The sequence below is a fragment of the Diadema antillarum genome, unplaced genomic scaffold (assembly GCF_040938485.1).
Source record: "Diadema antillarum isolate AM-2024a unplaced genomic scaffold, OU_Dant_1.0 scf00000007, whole genome shotgun sequence".
Taxonomy (NCBI): Eukaryota; Metazoa; Echinodermata; class Echinoidea; order Diadematoida; family Diadematidae; genus Diadema; species Diadema antillarum.
In genome coordinates this window covers 728618-744657 of record NW_027270896.1, presented here as the reverse complement: position 1 = coordinate 744657, position 16040 = coordinate 728618, and the positions used below count along the sequence as shown (strand labels likewise).

Sequence of the window (16040 nt, the reverse complement as noted above, 5' to 3'; positions counted from 1 at the left end):
TTGTATTTAATTAGCTGGTAATGTGGAGGTGGTAATATTTGGTCATGAATAATTTTCTGCGCTGTGGCGCATGCTGGCGAAGATCGTAAAGCTGTCGAGCGATGGCACAGCAACCACAGGACTTTAAGATCTTTTTAAGACCGCATCCTACAAAAGAGAAATATTGTGCACGAGCTAGGGGGTGCTTTGGTGGAAGTAACTAAGGGGAAAGGAGCTGAAGATAAGTGGGAACTTGGGTCCAGATTCTTCCACATGCTCTCGAGTGAATTATAGGGGTCATTTAGCCAACGACTTATTGACATAGCTGCGCTGCGCCGCAGAATTTTGAAGATTTAATTACGATGTGTACTCACCTGTCCCACCCCATGAACATGAACGGGTGTGACATTCATTCGGTCACATGTGGACAAAATCAGCGATAAGCTGATCAGAGTTATACATGATAAATGTGCATAGATTGCCTCCCCAGCCCCAATATATCTGTCACATCATATCATATCCCCAGCACAGATCAATGGCATGTCATTTGTTTGTGCTGTCAAGAATATCATGTCCTCATTAAACACTGATGGCCAATTTTCTTTCTTTCAGTTTTAGCGCTATTTTTTTTTTCTTCATGCACAATTTTCATTTTACCTACTCACCACAGCTGTGTCATTTTACAGTATTCATTTCCCAGCGATAGTTTGCAACAATAAGCCACGTACCAGAGACTGAAACACACTACAGGCCAGTTCAGCAGCTGGGCCTGCGCTGAGTTTTCTGTGCTTGCCCATTGGGGTTGGTGCTAATCTAGTCATCCACCACAACATACATTGATGCAAGAAGTGTGAACAATGTTCTCTGTATTTGTGTGTGTGTGTGTGTGTGTGGTGGGGGTGTTAAGCTTTGCACTAAATTTGTCATTATTACAGGTACATTAGTACAACACCTGTGTATTTTATTTTTTATTTTTCTTATTGCATACAGTTCTGGCTTGGGTGTATGGAAATGACCTTGCATTAATGAGATTCTAATTGAAATCATTCAACTTTTCATGGAGCAAGTTTCTGTAAGCGTACAAATTGTGGAATGCCCAGCTACGAAGCGTAGGCACTTCTCATTCTTTGTGACAGAACGAAAATATGAGGAAAGTTACTGCTGACTTTAAGCCAGCTAGGTGTCTTGTGCTTCAAAATAAACCTTGCTCAGGAAGATAATCATGTCATGTTGTATTGTGGGAAAGGTTAAGATCACACATCAAAGGTTGATGATGAACAGGCAGAAGATGAAATTGTCGATATCATCTCTAACCATTTGCATCATATTTCATCTTTCTCCCATCTGCCACTGCAGGGAGGAAACCAGGGCAGGGGTCAGAGTGGATACTCAGGTTCCCAGGGATACAACCAGCAGAGGAGATACTGAGAAGTTAGCGGTTGCCATGACTACCGCATCAAGACTCTGTGACACAGAGTCCATTGCGCTCTGCGTCTCATTTCCAGTTCGAAACATCGTGTGTGCAGGAGTGACCTGACGCAGCAAGCAAGTGGACATCATTGTAAATCAGTAAAGTCTGGAAAATCTAGCCAACCTGAAGTCTTGTAAGTCAGATTTTTCATCCAGCAATGATCACGTTCCATATTTATTTAGGGTTTTCTTTTTGTTTTGTTTTTTAGTGTTTGAGTTAGAATATTCTCAGTGGGCTTTAAAGGTACGACAACTGCTGGCTGTGGATGCAATTTTCTGCTGGACGTTTCTCCCAGGAATAGAGCATAATTAGTACTTAGAAAAGAACTGTTACACATTTGAACCTCATAATTTTTAACTATCGGTGTGCATAAATTTTATACCAATCCCCAGGTAACTGAGTCTGTTGAAAGAATTTAAATCAATCCAAATCTATGCTTGCACCTGCAGTGCCCATCTTTTAGTTGGACAACAAAAGTGCAGTAGATAAAAACGGTAATGAGAGCATATACATGGATACAGTAACAATAATGTGCAAAAGTCCTGGCTATTGAAAATGGATACTAACTGCTAGTGATGGCTCTCTGTTTACACTTCATGAAATCTACTTCTGTAGTAGTTGTGAAATGTTATCATTATTAAGCTGATCTGAATATGTACTTGTTTCAGGACAACTTCTGTCACTTTCCTGCTACCGACATAGCCAGCTCTGTACCAAATCTGAGATATGATTATTTTCTCTCTTGAAAATGTGACCAGCCCCCTTCAGAGGCAATGCAAAAGAGATTATCGATGGCAGCTCTCGCCATGCAAAAGTACGCAAGTGAATGATCTGAAGTAGGACAAGTTTTCATAAGAGACCACTTCACGACTTTCCAATGTGAGAATTTACTAGAATGTCAGCCATGTTGCATTTTTATTTGGAGAGGAAGGAGTTGTGATGAGGTTTTGCATGCGAAGTTCGTCACAGGCCTGAGCAAGTGTATCTTGACGTAGGGAGATCTGTTACTTGGTTGCCCGTGATTGCTTTTAGCTGATTCTGGCGAGCTGCTAATGTCTTTAGAAGAGATGGTTCTCATTTTGATTTCTGAGGGGTCTTTTTGTCGTGGGGGATGGGGGAGAAAGGGCTTCACCGATTCCAGAACTATAAGAGAAGGACGTTGAAATTCGTAAAGTGTATCATACATTCGTAGATTAGTATGGACGCATGATGCATCAACTCAACTGCATCAGCGGTAATTGCCTGTCCATAATTGGCACTAGGGGAAGCAGTAAATTCAATGCAATGTCTGGTGTTATGATGATTGGCGCTGTTCCACTAGCAAGCCAGTCTTGAACATCAGGTATTCAAATTTTATTTTATTTTTTCCATTATGACAAATGTAGATGATGATTTATGGTTGACTCAAGTCATTTGCGTTTGGAATCTGTTTATTTCCGTATACCTCTCTCTTGAGTAGTAAAATATATTCATTATGTGGAACCAGTAATGTGTGAATTTTTTATGTTCTTCTGTACATAGTATAAGTATGAAGATAATGAATACGAGATAACAGAACAGAAAATAATGGCACTGTGTATTGTATAGTTGTGGTTGCTTTTTTTTTATGTCAACATCTGTGAAATACATGTTTGGTTATTACAAGAGGATATTTTAATTGAAATTGTGACTTTTCATCAAATCATTGTAACTTTTTTATATACAAGCTGTATGAAATGTTCTCACAGATGGACCATAGTTGTAATGTAAAGCACAGAAAGTGGGCTTAGTCTGGTATCAAGACTTGGTTTAATTAATATGTCTGAGTCATGATGCATTTTCCCACATTGAGCACCTACCTGATCAACTTGAATGACCCTGTATATTTTCATACAAGCACTATTAAGTGACTTCATATGATGTTCTTTAACTTGCTGTGAGTGGGGTGATTAGCCTAATGATCTAACTGACTTGTGCATTTTATGTTTGCCCTACGTGTGTATTTTGATCCCCCCCCCCCCACCAGTGAATCAGTGACAGTGAAAGTGCAGTCCATTCATATTTTATTTTTCAAAAGTGTGACTGTCTAGAACGTACCTTTACGTGAGAAGTCTTTGTTTTTACTATGCTTTTCTTATTGTTGTGATGGGGTTTACCGCTTGAGGGAATCATAAACAGAAGTGAACAAATTGTTGAAAATTGTGACTCATGTAATAAACCTATCTCAACATTCCATTCAGTGCTGGAGTGTGGAAGTTTGAAATATAGAATGCCTTGTTTGTAAAAACAAGTTGGTGATGGCACAAGCCATAGGAGAAAATGACAAGATTACGGGGATTTCCCTGCCAATCTCCAAATGATAATTCTGATATTTTGTATTTGTTTGAGGATACAGAAATGTTCTTTAGGTTTCATTTTTTATCTGGCAGAAATTTGATCTATGATATTGTTTCCTTTTTATTTTTATTTTCTTTTTGCTCATGACATACATTTGATCAAAGAATTGTTCTCACCATGTAATGGATGTTTTTACTGTTCCTATTCTTTTAATTGCAGTTTCAATACAATTGTACATTTAATATGCAAGTACAATAGTGTCATATTACAATGGAATGGAAGTGCAATTTTGCATTTTGGGGGGCTTTTGTCATGGATTTTTGTTAAAATGTGCCCTGAGTCTGTATCAACATATCAAAGAGGAGCATATTATTCCCTTATTTTAAATCGCAGGCAAGTAATTTGAACTTTATCTTCCCTCCAAAATGAACTTGAAAGAATGCATTGACATAATCATACAAGCAGCCACCTTTGCTATAATAAGCAGTAGAAGTGGAGGGATTGAAAAACTTGCAGCACAGGGGGGCGTTTCATCAACGAGTTCGTCGGAGTTTTCACCGACAAATTTGCTATCAGCCAATCAGACGCAAGGATTTATACTGACAACTGTTAAAAGCTAATGAAATCCTTGGTCTGATTGGCTGATAGCAAATTTGTCGGTGAAAACTCTGACGAACTCGTTGATGAAACGCCCCCCAGATGTGCAAACCCAATAAGCTCTTTGATGTGGTAGCAAATTGTAGGGCAGGTAGAAGGGTGTGATGAAAAATCTTAACCAAGGAAATCAATTCTTGTGTTCATCCAGCAGCCTCTGAAAGCTTTTCCATGGATATGCTCATGTCAAAATGCACTCAAAACAATACAACACACTTAGACATCACAAACCATTGCCCATTTGCTCTGATAAAATATAAAAAAGAAACAACAACTGTTTTTGAGCAGCATCGTAATTTTTACAAGTGCCCTGATTATATTTAGAATAACCCATGCACAAGTCTAGATTTATAAGAGTGAGTGTGCATAGTTTACATGTTTCTCGTTCATACATTTTAGCCTATGACTGCAGTCAGAGTCATGACTTGACCCATAGATTTGTGTGGAGCACTTCAGGGGCATTGTGATGTAATCATCACTCTTTGTTTCTATTTTTGTTCATCCTGTTGTTACCATGTGGATCTGAGAGGTGTGGGCTTTATGTTTGTTTGCTTGCTTTAAATTTGCTTCATTAGTTAATACTGAGTAGCAAAGAAGATTCAAGATACATAGAATCAAGTGAAAAGCAGAGTAAGAATAGAGTCAGATGTTGGTGCTCTGATACAGATCAGGATTCAAGGGTCACTGTCAATAATATTTCAAAATTTAATCAACAACAACAACAATAATAATGATAATAATAATAATAATGATAATGATAATAATAATAATAATAATAGTTAACAGTGCTTATATAGCGCATAACACACAGTGCATATGTCCCTTTGTGCTCAAAAATGGAAAGATTATATAAAAACATGCAATTCCAATCAATAAGATTACTCGTGTAAAAAAGAGGGAAAGAGAGAGAAGTGTACAGATTTTAAACTTTGTTTCCTAAATGGTAAGCCCAGGTCTCGGATGAGTTTGCACAACAATATATGATGTACAACCAATGCCAATAATTTTCTGTGTGTTTTCTACATATTTTCCGTCTATAAGCTACATTCGTCATGCAAAACGTCTTTTCCGCCTTGTTTACATGCATTTTGATTACTTGTTGTTCACTCTAGAGTCTTACTTGTCGAATATTTTGTTTCCCTGTCAAATCTAACGAAGGTGCATTTGGAACTACTCCAATTGTTCGAGAGTACTACACTCTCTGTGAAAGTGGAGGAAAATAGTGCTAGTGTCCACACATTTTTTCCCCCCATAATATTATCATCGGATTTCTCTTCAGGTACTGCACAAATCTGTAACCAGCAGAAACCAATAAAGATGGAGCGAGTTTTTGACATGATACCCTCGAGCAGAAGCGATTTTTTCGTACTTGTGCATTGATATTTATTCATCTCCGAATTTGGGGGTTTGTGTTTGTGTTGTTGGTTTGTTGGTTTGTTGGTAAGTCAGAAGAGAAAGGAGTTGGGAGATGTTTTTGTCGCGCTATGTAGCGGGTGGGTTTCAGCTCTGCGGTGGTGGGTGATGGCGTGAGCCGCTGCTAGCCGCTCAGGAGTCGGCCTCTGGTCGTCTCATTGGTTCTCACGTTCTCACGGTCGACTGTGAAAAGCGAGTTGAGAGACAACTATTTCTTTCTATATGGACTGATTTGGATTTACGATTTTAAACACTAAGCAAATTCATTCCAAATCTTTTTTTTCAATTGAGCTGATTTCAAGGACTGACAAAACTATGATTATTAAACAAGCTTATCATGAAGTAATGGTGGGATCCAAACTGAAAAGTGCGGGATTTTGTTTGTTTGATAGCGTCTTGACAGCGAAGGTCATTCACTAGTACACTTCAAGTGCAGCTTGTTTTCTCTTTACATAAAAGTAAAGAAAATAAACGAACTAAAAAGAGAAAGTTTGACCGGCAGGTTATAGTTAGTAGCAAGCACCCTATTCTCAAGCGATGTATTGACGTTTGTCCACATTGAGTTTGTGTGTTATGTTTGTTTGTTTGCGCGTGTTGAGTGAGCGATGCCCGTGTAAGCCGCTATTTTCTCGTTAACGTCACCTCGTAGATAGATAGTTGTATCAAATCAGTTCCCCCCCCCCCCGCATTCTCCCGCTAGCGCACCCAGCACGTAGACACCGCCATATTTAAAGAACATGATTGATTCTCTTTTCCCGCCCTGTAATTCGCGAATCCTATTGTTAACAAATTGCCGCTGACAAGAAGCACGGCAGCCACTCCCCCCCCCCCCCCCCCCCTCCCCAAGAGATGATGAATGGGCAGCGGACCCCGATGGTACATGCCGATCCCCGAGATGCGGGTTTGCCAAGTGCTCGCGTGCCGAAGCTCTCCCAACGCGTGATTGATTTTTACCGATGATAATATTACACAGATGCAGGGCAAGCGATTTGTACCTTGCTATCACAACGTTTTCATTTTCCCCTTCAAGGTGTTCGATCGGAGGCGTGTTCATCCCCCCCCCCCTTCCTTCACACATTCAGACATCCACATGCCTACGCATATATCACATTCCTGTTGATGTTTTTAGGGGGAAATGTAGAAAGAAATTTGCGCTCTCAGGCCAACCTTTAAAGGAAATAAATAAAAAAATATATATATTTTCACGGAAAAGTAATAATGTAGCTCTCTATCATTATTGTGATGGGAGATTGCTTTCGATTATTATAAGTTGTCCAAAATGTTAGATTATGCGTTTGGTTTCAAGTACCAGTATTATTGATTTGAAGGTGACTATAAATGCTTTCTATATCTGGTTACGCGTGTCCGCTCACATCAAGTAAAATACTATGGGAATGTGCCTCTGTTAAGCCACATGTCCACCAGTTCTCGATTGTTCCTCTTGACATTTGAGGTTTTTGTTTGTTTGTTTGTTTGTTTGTTTGGAAAACTGGTTGTCAGATTTTGTGTGTGTGTGCAGTTGTCCTTCATGAATATTCACATAATGACTGTATAGAGGGGCCCTTTTTATTTGGACGGTTGTCGAGAGAATTCCTGTTATAGAAGAAAATTACAATTACTGTACATAATTGCCGTTGAATATGTTTGTATTATAGAGCGAAATGTTTGTAACATCTGAACTTTTCATTCGATTTTGTGTAGATAGCCGAAGTTTTTACTATATTCTCGCACGTTTTGTGTCAGAGGGTGTAGCGCAAGCAAGACGTGAATTCATCAAATCCTTCGATCTCCATGCTGTGCGTATGCGGCGTCCTATAATTCACTGCCCTTTCATCACTTGCACAGCTGTAATAAGCAAGCCCCGAATCTGTGTCATTTTAAAGTTGAATGTGGTATGTGTATAGCATACGTCAATTTTTTTTTTATTATTGTTTAGCCGTATAATGATTATTTTCATGAGAAATGAAGTGCTTATTTCATATCCGTCTTGTTTTTTATAAAACTTTCAGCACATCGGACTGGTCTGACAATATTGTGGATGGTTATCCCCATGGTTTCGAAGAGTTTACGAGATGATGCTCAGGGTATATATTTCTTGAGTAAACTGTCGTCTAATGGTATGTCCAGGAACCAATGTTTACTGTAATCACCTATTGACGGAGAAGCAATTAAACACAAGTGCTATACTGTCTATTGAAGAGGGTGTTTCTTTTGCGATATAATGTTGTAGTCTCTTTGTGCGTGAGAAAGAAAAGTAATTGCGAAGCGAGATTTGCAAAATGCATTTCGTCGTTTGATGAATATTATGTACGCTGATGTAATGATTTGACTTTGAAAGTTTCCGTAAAGCCGTGATTGAGGCTGAGAATGATGGTAACGGCAGTAATGATGTGGAGGATTATAATGGAGATGAAAAATGTAGACATAAATATGATGGGGTTATAATCGTGGTTAGCTGGTGTCTGATTTTATTTTCGAGTTTCAAATTGGATATTAAACGATAAACGCGGTTTTTCATTGTGCAAGAATTGACTAAAATTGGTAATGGTGACGTGAAATGATCGGCTGTATACTGCTACCCACTACTGAAATGCGCATGACGACGATATTGATAAGGGTTAATGATTATGGTTTTTAGTGAAACTGGTTATGGCGATATAATGATGATGCTATAATATAATAATGATGATAGTGGTGATGATGATGGTGAGATGATGAGATAGTGTTGATGATTGTAGCTGTGATGGTTTTGATTCTTACAATGATGGTAGTGGCGATGATGATTTTGTGTGTGTGTGTGTGTGTGTGTGTGTGTGTGTGTGTGTGTGTGTGTGTGTTACTTTTTAGGGGGTTGGTTTGCAGGAAAACGAAAAACGTGGAAAAAAAACCCCAAAAATGTAAAAGCAGTAAAAATTCGGGCGAACGATAAGATCATGGTGCCGTAGAATCACATTAAAGAAACTATGAAAAGTTTGATAGTAAAAAAAGTTGACCCATCTTTTTTTAAGTTGAGATGTCTACGATGGACAATAACGCTAAGAAAATATGACATTTTTAATCACAACTTCAAGAATATTTATGTAACATAGATCAGGTATAATTGGAAAGGTTTTATTTTGGTGCATTTGATCATGGACAAGACTTTAAAGGGATGTTATACTAATGGTGGAGACGAGGATTGGGCTTTTCATTTTTGTGAGATACCAAGAAACCACTTATGAAAAAGTATAGAGCATACCATTCTAAGATGACTTCGAAGTTAATTTGATTAAAACGGTTTTGGAATTGCTGAAACATCAAAAAAACAAGGTAAAACAAAGCAATCGCAAAAAAAGTTGGGTCCCACCTTTTATTAGGATCGCTCTGTTTGGATATCTCAGCCATTTCAAAACCGATTTTCATCAAATAAACGTTGAATTCCTCTTGAAATTACATGCTCTTTCATATTTTATAAGAGGTTTCTCATCATGTCACCGAAAAATGACAGAAATCTGAAGTTAGGTCTCAACCAAAACTATAGTACGATCCCTTTAAAATATTTGAAAATGGCGCTTAGCCAGATCACACGATCAGACTCTTTATTATAATCCATACATCCTGTAATGCTGTTCAGGATGGCCAGTTTAATGTTGCTCACTGATATTAATAATTAATCAGAAGTCGTGAGCTAGAGTGACTCGTTTATGGTAATATCATTCATCCAAGACCTTTGAAAGTACACTGTGCCGTAAATGAAAAGAGAATGAATCGTGTAAAGAAGGAATACTGTATAATTATGAGACTGAAGTGAATATAAGAAGGAGGGAAAGCTAAGCGCCCGCGCGCGTTCGCCCCGTATTCGCGAAAAGAATTGCAAACTTCGGCGCGTGCACACCGGAAGTCGACGGCGGACGTTCTCAAATTTGCATGGGAAAGTTGACACGGAACAAAGACATTTGAACGTTCAACAAAACCACCAGTTGTGTGCCCACTTAGAAAGTGTGTTTTTTTTTTTCTTCAGAATGTATACCCAAGCGTGTTACATTCAGCACGTCAACTTTCACTCGAAAAACCGTTACAGTGCCGTCCCTTGTGGAGTTAATGGTTTGAAAATGGAATTTTTATTTCAACAAATTGATTAACTAACAATGGGATTTTGGCCGGTGTCAACGTACAAAATGATACAACCAATCGTGTTTTCTTATCATAGTTCTTACCCATTTCAGAGATGACGACTGCTTTAGACTGTAACCATCTTTTTTTGGACAGACTTTTTTCTTTTCTCATCGTAGAACTGCAAATTTTGTGTGAAGATAATGAATAGGAAAGTAAAAGCTCCAAGAATCTTGCTATATCAAATAGTAATTTGTCGGAGCAGCCTAAAGCATATATTGATAAGTAAGATTACTATAAAGATCACGGAGAATAGTGAGTGATATGCCTATATACCTTTTAGAGGCCTCGTCAGCCATTTCTCTAAAGCGAGCACTTCACATATGAACAGATAGGATTACTCGTTTTAGTTTTAATAATTTTGATACGTATACATGTAGCTGCAAATCTCACTTTTCCAATACCCAAATTTTTTTCTCCACTACAATCATCAAAGGCATAATGCATAGTTTCTAAACAGCCTGAAATAAAAACACCCATCTAAGCTTTAGTTACATCGTATTCTTTAACCAGTCACTGAATAAGATTTTTTTTAAAGATAATAAGATATCTAAAGTGTGCAATATGTTTCTGTTCGATTTAAACTTTATCGATAGTTCAGTATTAAGCTAAATTATGATGAAGTTTAGCTAACCAAGCTGAAACAAACTTTATCTTTAGGGGGTGCAATATCCTCCAAAAGTTATAATTCACTCCATCGAAGTTACATAACCAGCGCTATGAAATGTGTTAAATTTAGCAGGGAAATGCTCTTAAAGTAATTCGTTCTACCCAATGAATTTAGAGTGATTACTGTTGATACGTGAAGATTTATTTTTAACCTTTTTATTTTTTTCCATTTTTCAAGAGTACTTTGACCAACTTAATAACATGAATATACATCATTTATAAAATTCGTGATGGCCATTTCATTCATCCTTTGTACAAAACGGAATTGATATAATTATAATTGGTGATACCTGTATACATGCATGTCAATAACACTGTATGTTTTCATGAAGGCATATTGGAATAAGAGAAACAGTCGTTTTCGTTTGTTATGACTGTACAAACAACAGATTTATATCAAGGCCTTTGGAGGGGAATTAAAACCGTCGCTCCTACAATGGTTGCTTACGTTTGAGTATTAGTTCCGTAGTTGCCACATTAAAATTTTCCAGAACCAAAACTAAAAACGCAAAATTGAATCCATATAATGTATGCTTACATCATGAAGATGAATGTCACACTGCATAAATGCTACTTTTTCTCAAGTTTGATAAAGCTGTCTGATTTAGTCTTTTTTTAATGTTTTTTTCATAACAATCACGTTCTGTTAAGAAAGAAAGACAATTATGAAAACTTTTGACCAAAACAAACACCGAATGTCATCCCGAGTCTAAAATTCATCGCTACGAAGAGAACATACTATTATATCTTGCATTTTTTATTGCAATACTTTCGCTGTTTTTGTTTTCCATGTTATTTTTATTGCAATACTTTTGCTGTTTTTGTTTTTCATGTTATTTTTATTGCAACACTTTTGCTGTTTTCGTTTTTCATGTTGTTATCTTTCTGTTCGTATAGTGTTGTTTGTTGATGAGGGCGTTCTTCTAGGTGTCTCTGAAGCTCATCAGCCCTGGCTTCCTGACTCTGCCACGGGTAGACTCAGCGATGCCCCGAGGTTGCTAGACCGCTGCGATCCCCTTCCAAATATTCTTACAAGGAGCATAATACATGTCAAATTGGTACCCGGCGGCGAGATCTCACGGTGGAAAAAAAAAATATACGTGTGAGAAATTCACACAAGTTCCCATTATCATATATTTAATTCCTTTTCTATGTCATCTCCTTTTGTACTGCACTTCTTCTTTATCGCCGTCTTCTGTTCCTCCGCATCCCGCTCCTTTTTCTTTTCTATAGTTTACATCTTCACTGAAGTCGTCTCTTCTTGATTCTACTGTTTTTCTCGGCTTCCTCTCTTTTTTCTCAGCTCAAATATTATTCCGCTCAGAATACCCGCCATGATTTGCATTCAATCAGAAATACGGTGCTTAGTGTCAATTACACGGGGGAGTCGCCGGTCGCCGCCGGCGTAGAGCGTGGCGGTCGTGGCTCGCACCCGCCGCCACCGGCTGGGTCACGTGGCCCAGTCCGTCGAGTTTCTTCCATGACATGACTGCAAGAAGTGTGACTTTTTGGAGCAACTTTTTTTTTTTGTCGACAAAATGAATAAAGATAAAAAGAAAAGAAAGCAAAAGAGGTGCTAGAGTAGCCATAGGATCGCCAGATTATATTTTATCCAGAATAAGAGCAACACAGAGTGAGAGGAGAAGATAATAATAAAGAGGGAAAAAAATGATTGGAAGAGGGACCACAAAAATCTCTTATGTAATACATCCATTGTTTGTTTTTTTCTGTTTGAAAATGTATATTTGTGTGAAAACCTTGAAATATGTACTGCAAGAAGCGCTTTCGAATCATTGTTTTTTTTATAACCATTATGTTTTACGCTGCTGTATAATCTAGTTGTTAGTTGTTGGCGTGTTACTCTTAGAACCAGCTGATCATAATTCGCTCGTAATGAGAAACAAGTTGAAAACTGAAGCTTTGTCAATGTGGACACATATAATTATTTTCTTGTCAAAACATGCATTTTCGACCGTGTAGATTCATCATTAACTTCAGTCTTGAGAGGAAAAGAAGACTTGTAAACACATTGCCCTGAACTTGGAGTACTTCCACGATTGCATTACGTTGCTAGGATACAGTCATCATAGTTGCCGTGAAGGATGTACCATTTTAGGCAGAATCAAAACTTGAAGATAATTCGATACTGGTATGTAACCTAATTACCATAACGCACCCTGCAACCGCGCTGTCTTCAGGAGCTAGTTATAGAATCTCGTCGACAATGTAAGCGTAAATCTAAAACATTTGTCATTTCTGCGTGAAATGAAATTTGAATATCATCGGTAATTCAAGTTGAAATCAAAGATTCATGAACGTTATTTTGTGATCCCATCGTTGAGGTTTTGATTGAAGGTATACATGCAGTGCACTGCCTTACGCTGCTACGTTTCCTGAACCATCCTTATCTCTATACCACGTGTATTAGTAGTTGTGAAGAATAAATTTGCGTACATGCAATTTGTAGCGTCTCTAGTGTTCTGAATTGATTTGGTAAGAAGGGAGTGAAGAGAGCAGTGTTGATTAAAAAAAGAAGAAAGAATGACAGGATTGATTGCGATGATTATTCACTACTCATGAAGTGTTGACACACATACGATAACGGCCCTATGTGGATGATGAAATGCAGGGGTTTTAATGTTGTTGGTTTTTTTTTCTCTCTGTCCCTTTGTTTTTTATTTCCCTTTTTTCTCTCCTCGTAATGACAGTAATATATTCAAAAGAGAAAAGTTTTTGAAAAATATGGCAAAAAGTTTTAAAGACGGACGAGAAACCCTGTAAAATTTCGTTATCGCATGCCCGGATACGGTCGAAAGGAGGCTTTCCACGAACTCTTTATGTTCAAACTTCTGATACGTACAGCTTTTCCGCGCGGCGCTTTGTCATCTACGTTTGATCTATGCGATCAAAAGGCGCCATCAGAGTACCATGTTATAATGCTGCTCTACCATGCTGTGACAAACACAAGACGCAACCCGAAACATTACTATTGCGATCGCTAAACATGGTAGTCTAAGTTCATAACTTATCATTACAATCAATCCATCAGTTTTGCAATTGAGAAAAAGCGAACGAAAATGTTCTCAAAATATACTGTCCACACACGTTAGGCCCACCATATGCAAATAGGCGGCGGAAAGAGATCGTATGCTACATAAGTCACAATTTTTAAAGATGGTATTAACACGATCACTTTGATAGACACGAACATGATGTTTGTGTCGTAATAGCAGTGTATGACAGAAGTATACACCGTCAGTGACGACAAACACAGACCACACAAAACAAAACAACAACGAAAATGACAATAGAACGACTGCTGTCTGCATAACAAGACTAGTAGCTTTGGGCGGCTTCTGCGGTTGGTAGGACAACGTCTCCTTACGAGTGTGATTGAACATACCACTGATTACACGCATCGAGAGGGGGAGAAAATAGTCGGAAGTGTGGTCTTGATTGTTCAGCCTGGACCCTTCAAGTATCATTACAGGCCACTCCAGAGGGGAACGGAGTCAGCACAGTGGCAGCAGACTGGGCGGGCACGAACGGGGGAAGGAGACCGCCTTGACAGGTCTGGTCGCATGGATACAGTGCAGGATGAATGATCTAGAGGATTTTCCCTCTCGAGTGTATCTTTTTGGTGGCTGATGAGACATTGATATAGCTGCTCGCGAAGGGCCTACTTGTTGAGGTGCTCTACAGACGAGCGTACTCCTCGTGTGACGAGCACGAGGTAGGGGCACTATAGACAGCTCACTATCAGGAATCGTGTTTTCACTTCGGCTTCCTATCCCACCCCTTACCACGCGCTACTGTTAGCACAGAAAACTGATATTTTGTTGTTGTTTTTCATCAATAGCATCATAACACTATCTGACTGTTACACATTATTTGCGAATTGTGACCATGCTGGCGGACTCCGACACAGGCCTTGACGATGACAGCCTGGCGATCTAGATCTCACCGACAATATCCACTCCCGACCCCCCCCCCATCCCCCGACCCCCACCCCCCAAAGAAAAAGAAAAACAAACAAACAAACAAACAAATAAACAAATGTTATTAACATTGTCCCTCTCTTGTAAAATTCAATATGATTTGACGAAGTAAAATCGTATTAAAGATCAAGATCAATCTTGTGCTACGATTGTCAGTTGTTTTGTGGTCCATTGCTCGTATTCTCCTCAGAGAAACTGCTTCGACCATTTCCATAAGTGTACCTAACTAATAAAGTTGTAAGGAGAGCTGTAATCGAGTGGTCATCAACCCGAAAGGACGATCGAGAGAGCAATCTCAGACTACATATCCATGCCACGTTGCAAATCAAATAGCTAATGGAAGGACTTGCCAAAAATATGGGATTTGGAGACTCAAAATGACCCTAGGGTTTCATTCTATACAGGCAATGTTTCATGATTTGTTGTTGTTTTAAAGAAAAGAGAGAGAAAAAAAAATGGAGCCCTAGTATCATTAAGGTGCATATCGATACGCGCTATCCGCGCATTAGCTATATCGCACTCATTTGCAAACTATACAGGACAATGTAAGCCCCCTTTTCTAGTGTTTGTTTATCAATATTTCACATTCTTATTGTTCCTTGCTGTATTAATTTACTTAAAATTTCATTTCGATAATATAGTAAATTTCATGAAGAGACTGATGTTGTTCAATCATTATCTGACCTGATAATAAAAGAGCTATAATCAATTCCTAAGATTTACTTGTTTCACGAAAGAGTGTAATATTCGTCAAAACTACTTGTGTGCAAACGGGAAGATGTGGCGATATCATTATCTCACAAGCTTGTTTGATGGCACTCCGCTTGCAATGAATGGTTTCATCTGCTAAATTCTTCGGTGTTCATGTAGATACAGCTGTAGTAAATTTCGATGGAAGTCGGTCATATCATTGATTGTTTTAGAATTATATCGCAAAATATTGACAACATTGATGAATTAGTACAAAAATTTCTCCCACATATACCTTACTTTTACCATATCACAACAGTCTTATATCATCATCCATATCTACATTACGATATTCTTCTATACTATAATTATATTCATCGATATTTACTTTTAAATTTGTTTTTAGTCCAAAAAAGGCTCTTAGAAATATACTACATTTACAACCATGCGATCATAATAAAATACTAATTAGATATTTTTTGATAGCAAAACTCGCAAGGTTAAAGACTTAAACTTTTATCATCCAGGACAACTTATGTTTAATCATAAGAAGAGTGAGTTACCCAAAGTATTTAATGATATATTTTATAGAAATATCAGTGTTCGTAAATTGATTATTTCATTTATTATTTACTTTATTACACGATCTAACGAATTTCATTTACCTTTACTCTGCACTATTCTCGCACAGAATGCAT

General features: G+C 38.1%; 1 protein-coding gene across 1 annotated transcript in view; it reads left to right on the top strand.

Annotated features, from left to right (window-relative positions):
- Positions 1-1927, top strand: part of LOC139716393 (5'-3' exoribonuclease 2-like) — a 114605-nt gene extending 112678 nt beyond the window's left edge. The window contains exon 32 of the mRNA XM_071627946.1: positions 1336-1927. Coding sequence (XP_071484047.1) covers positions 1336-1407 — 72 coding nt within the window. The 3' untranslated portion in view covers positions 1408-1927. The remainder of the gene's footprint in view (positions 1-1335) is intronic.
- Positions 1928-16040: the final 14113 nt, after the last annotated feature.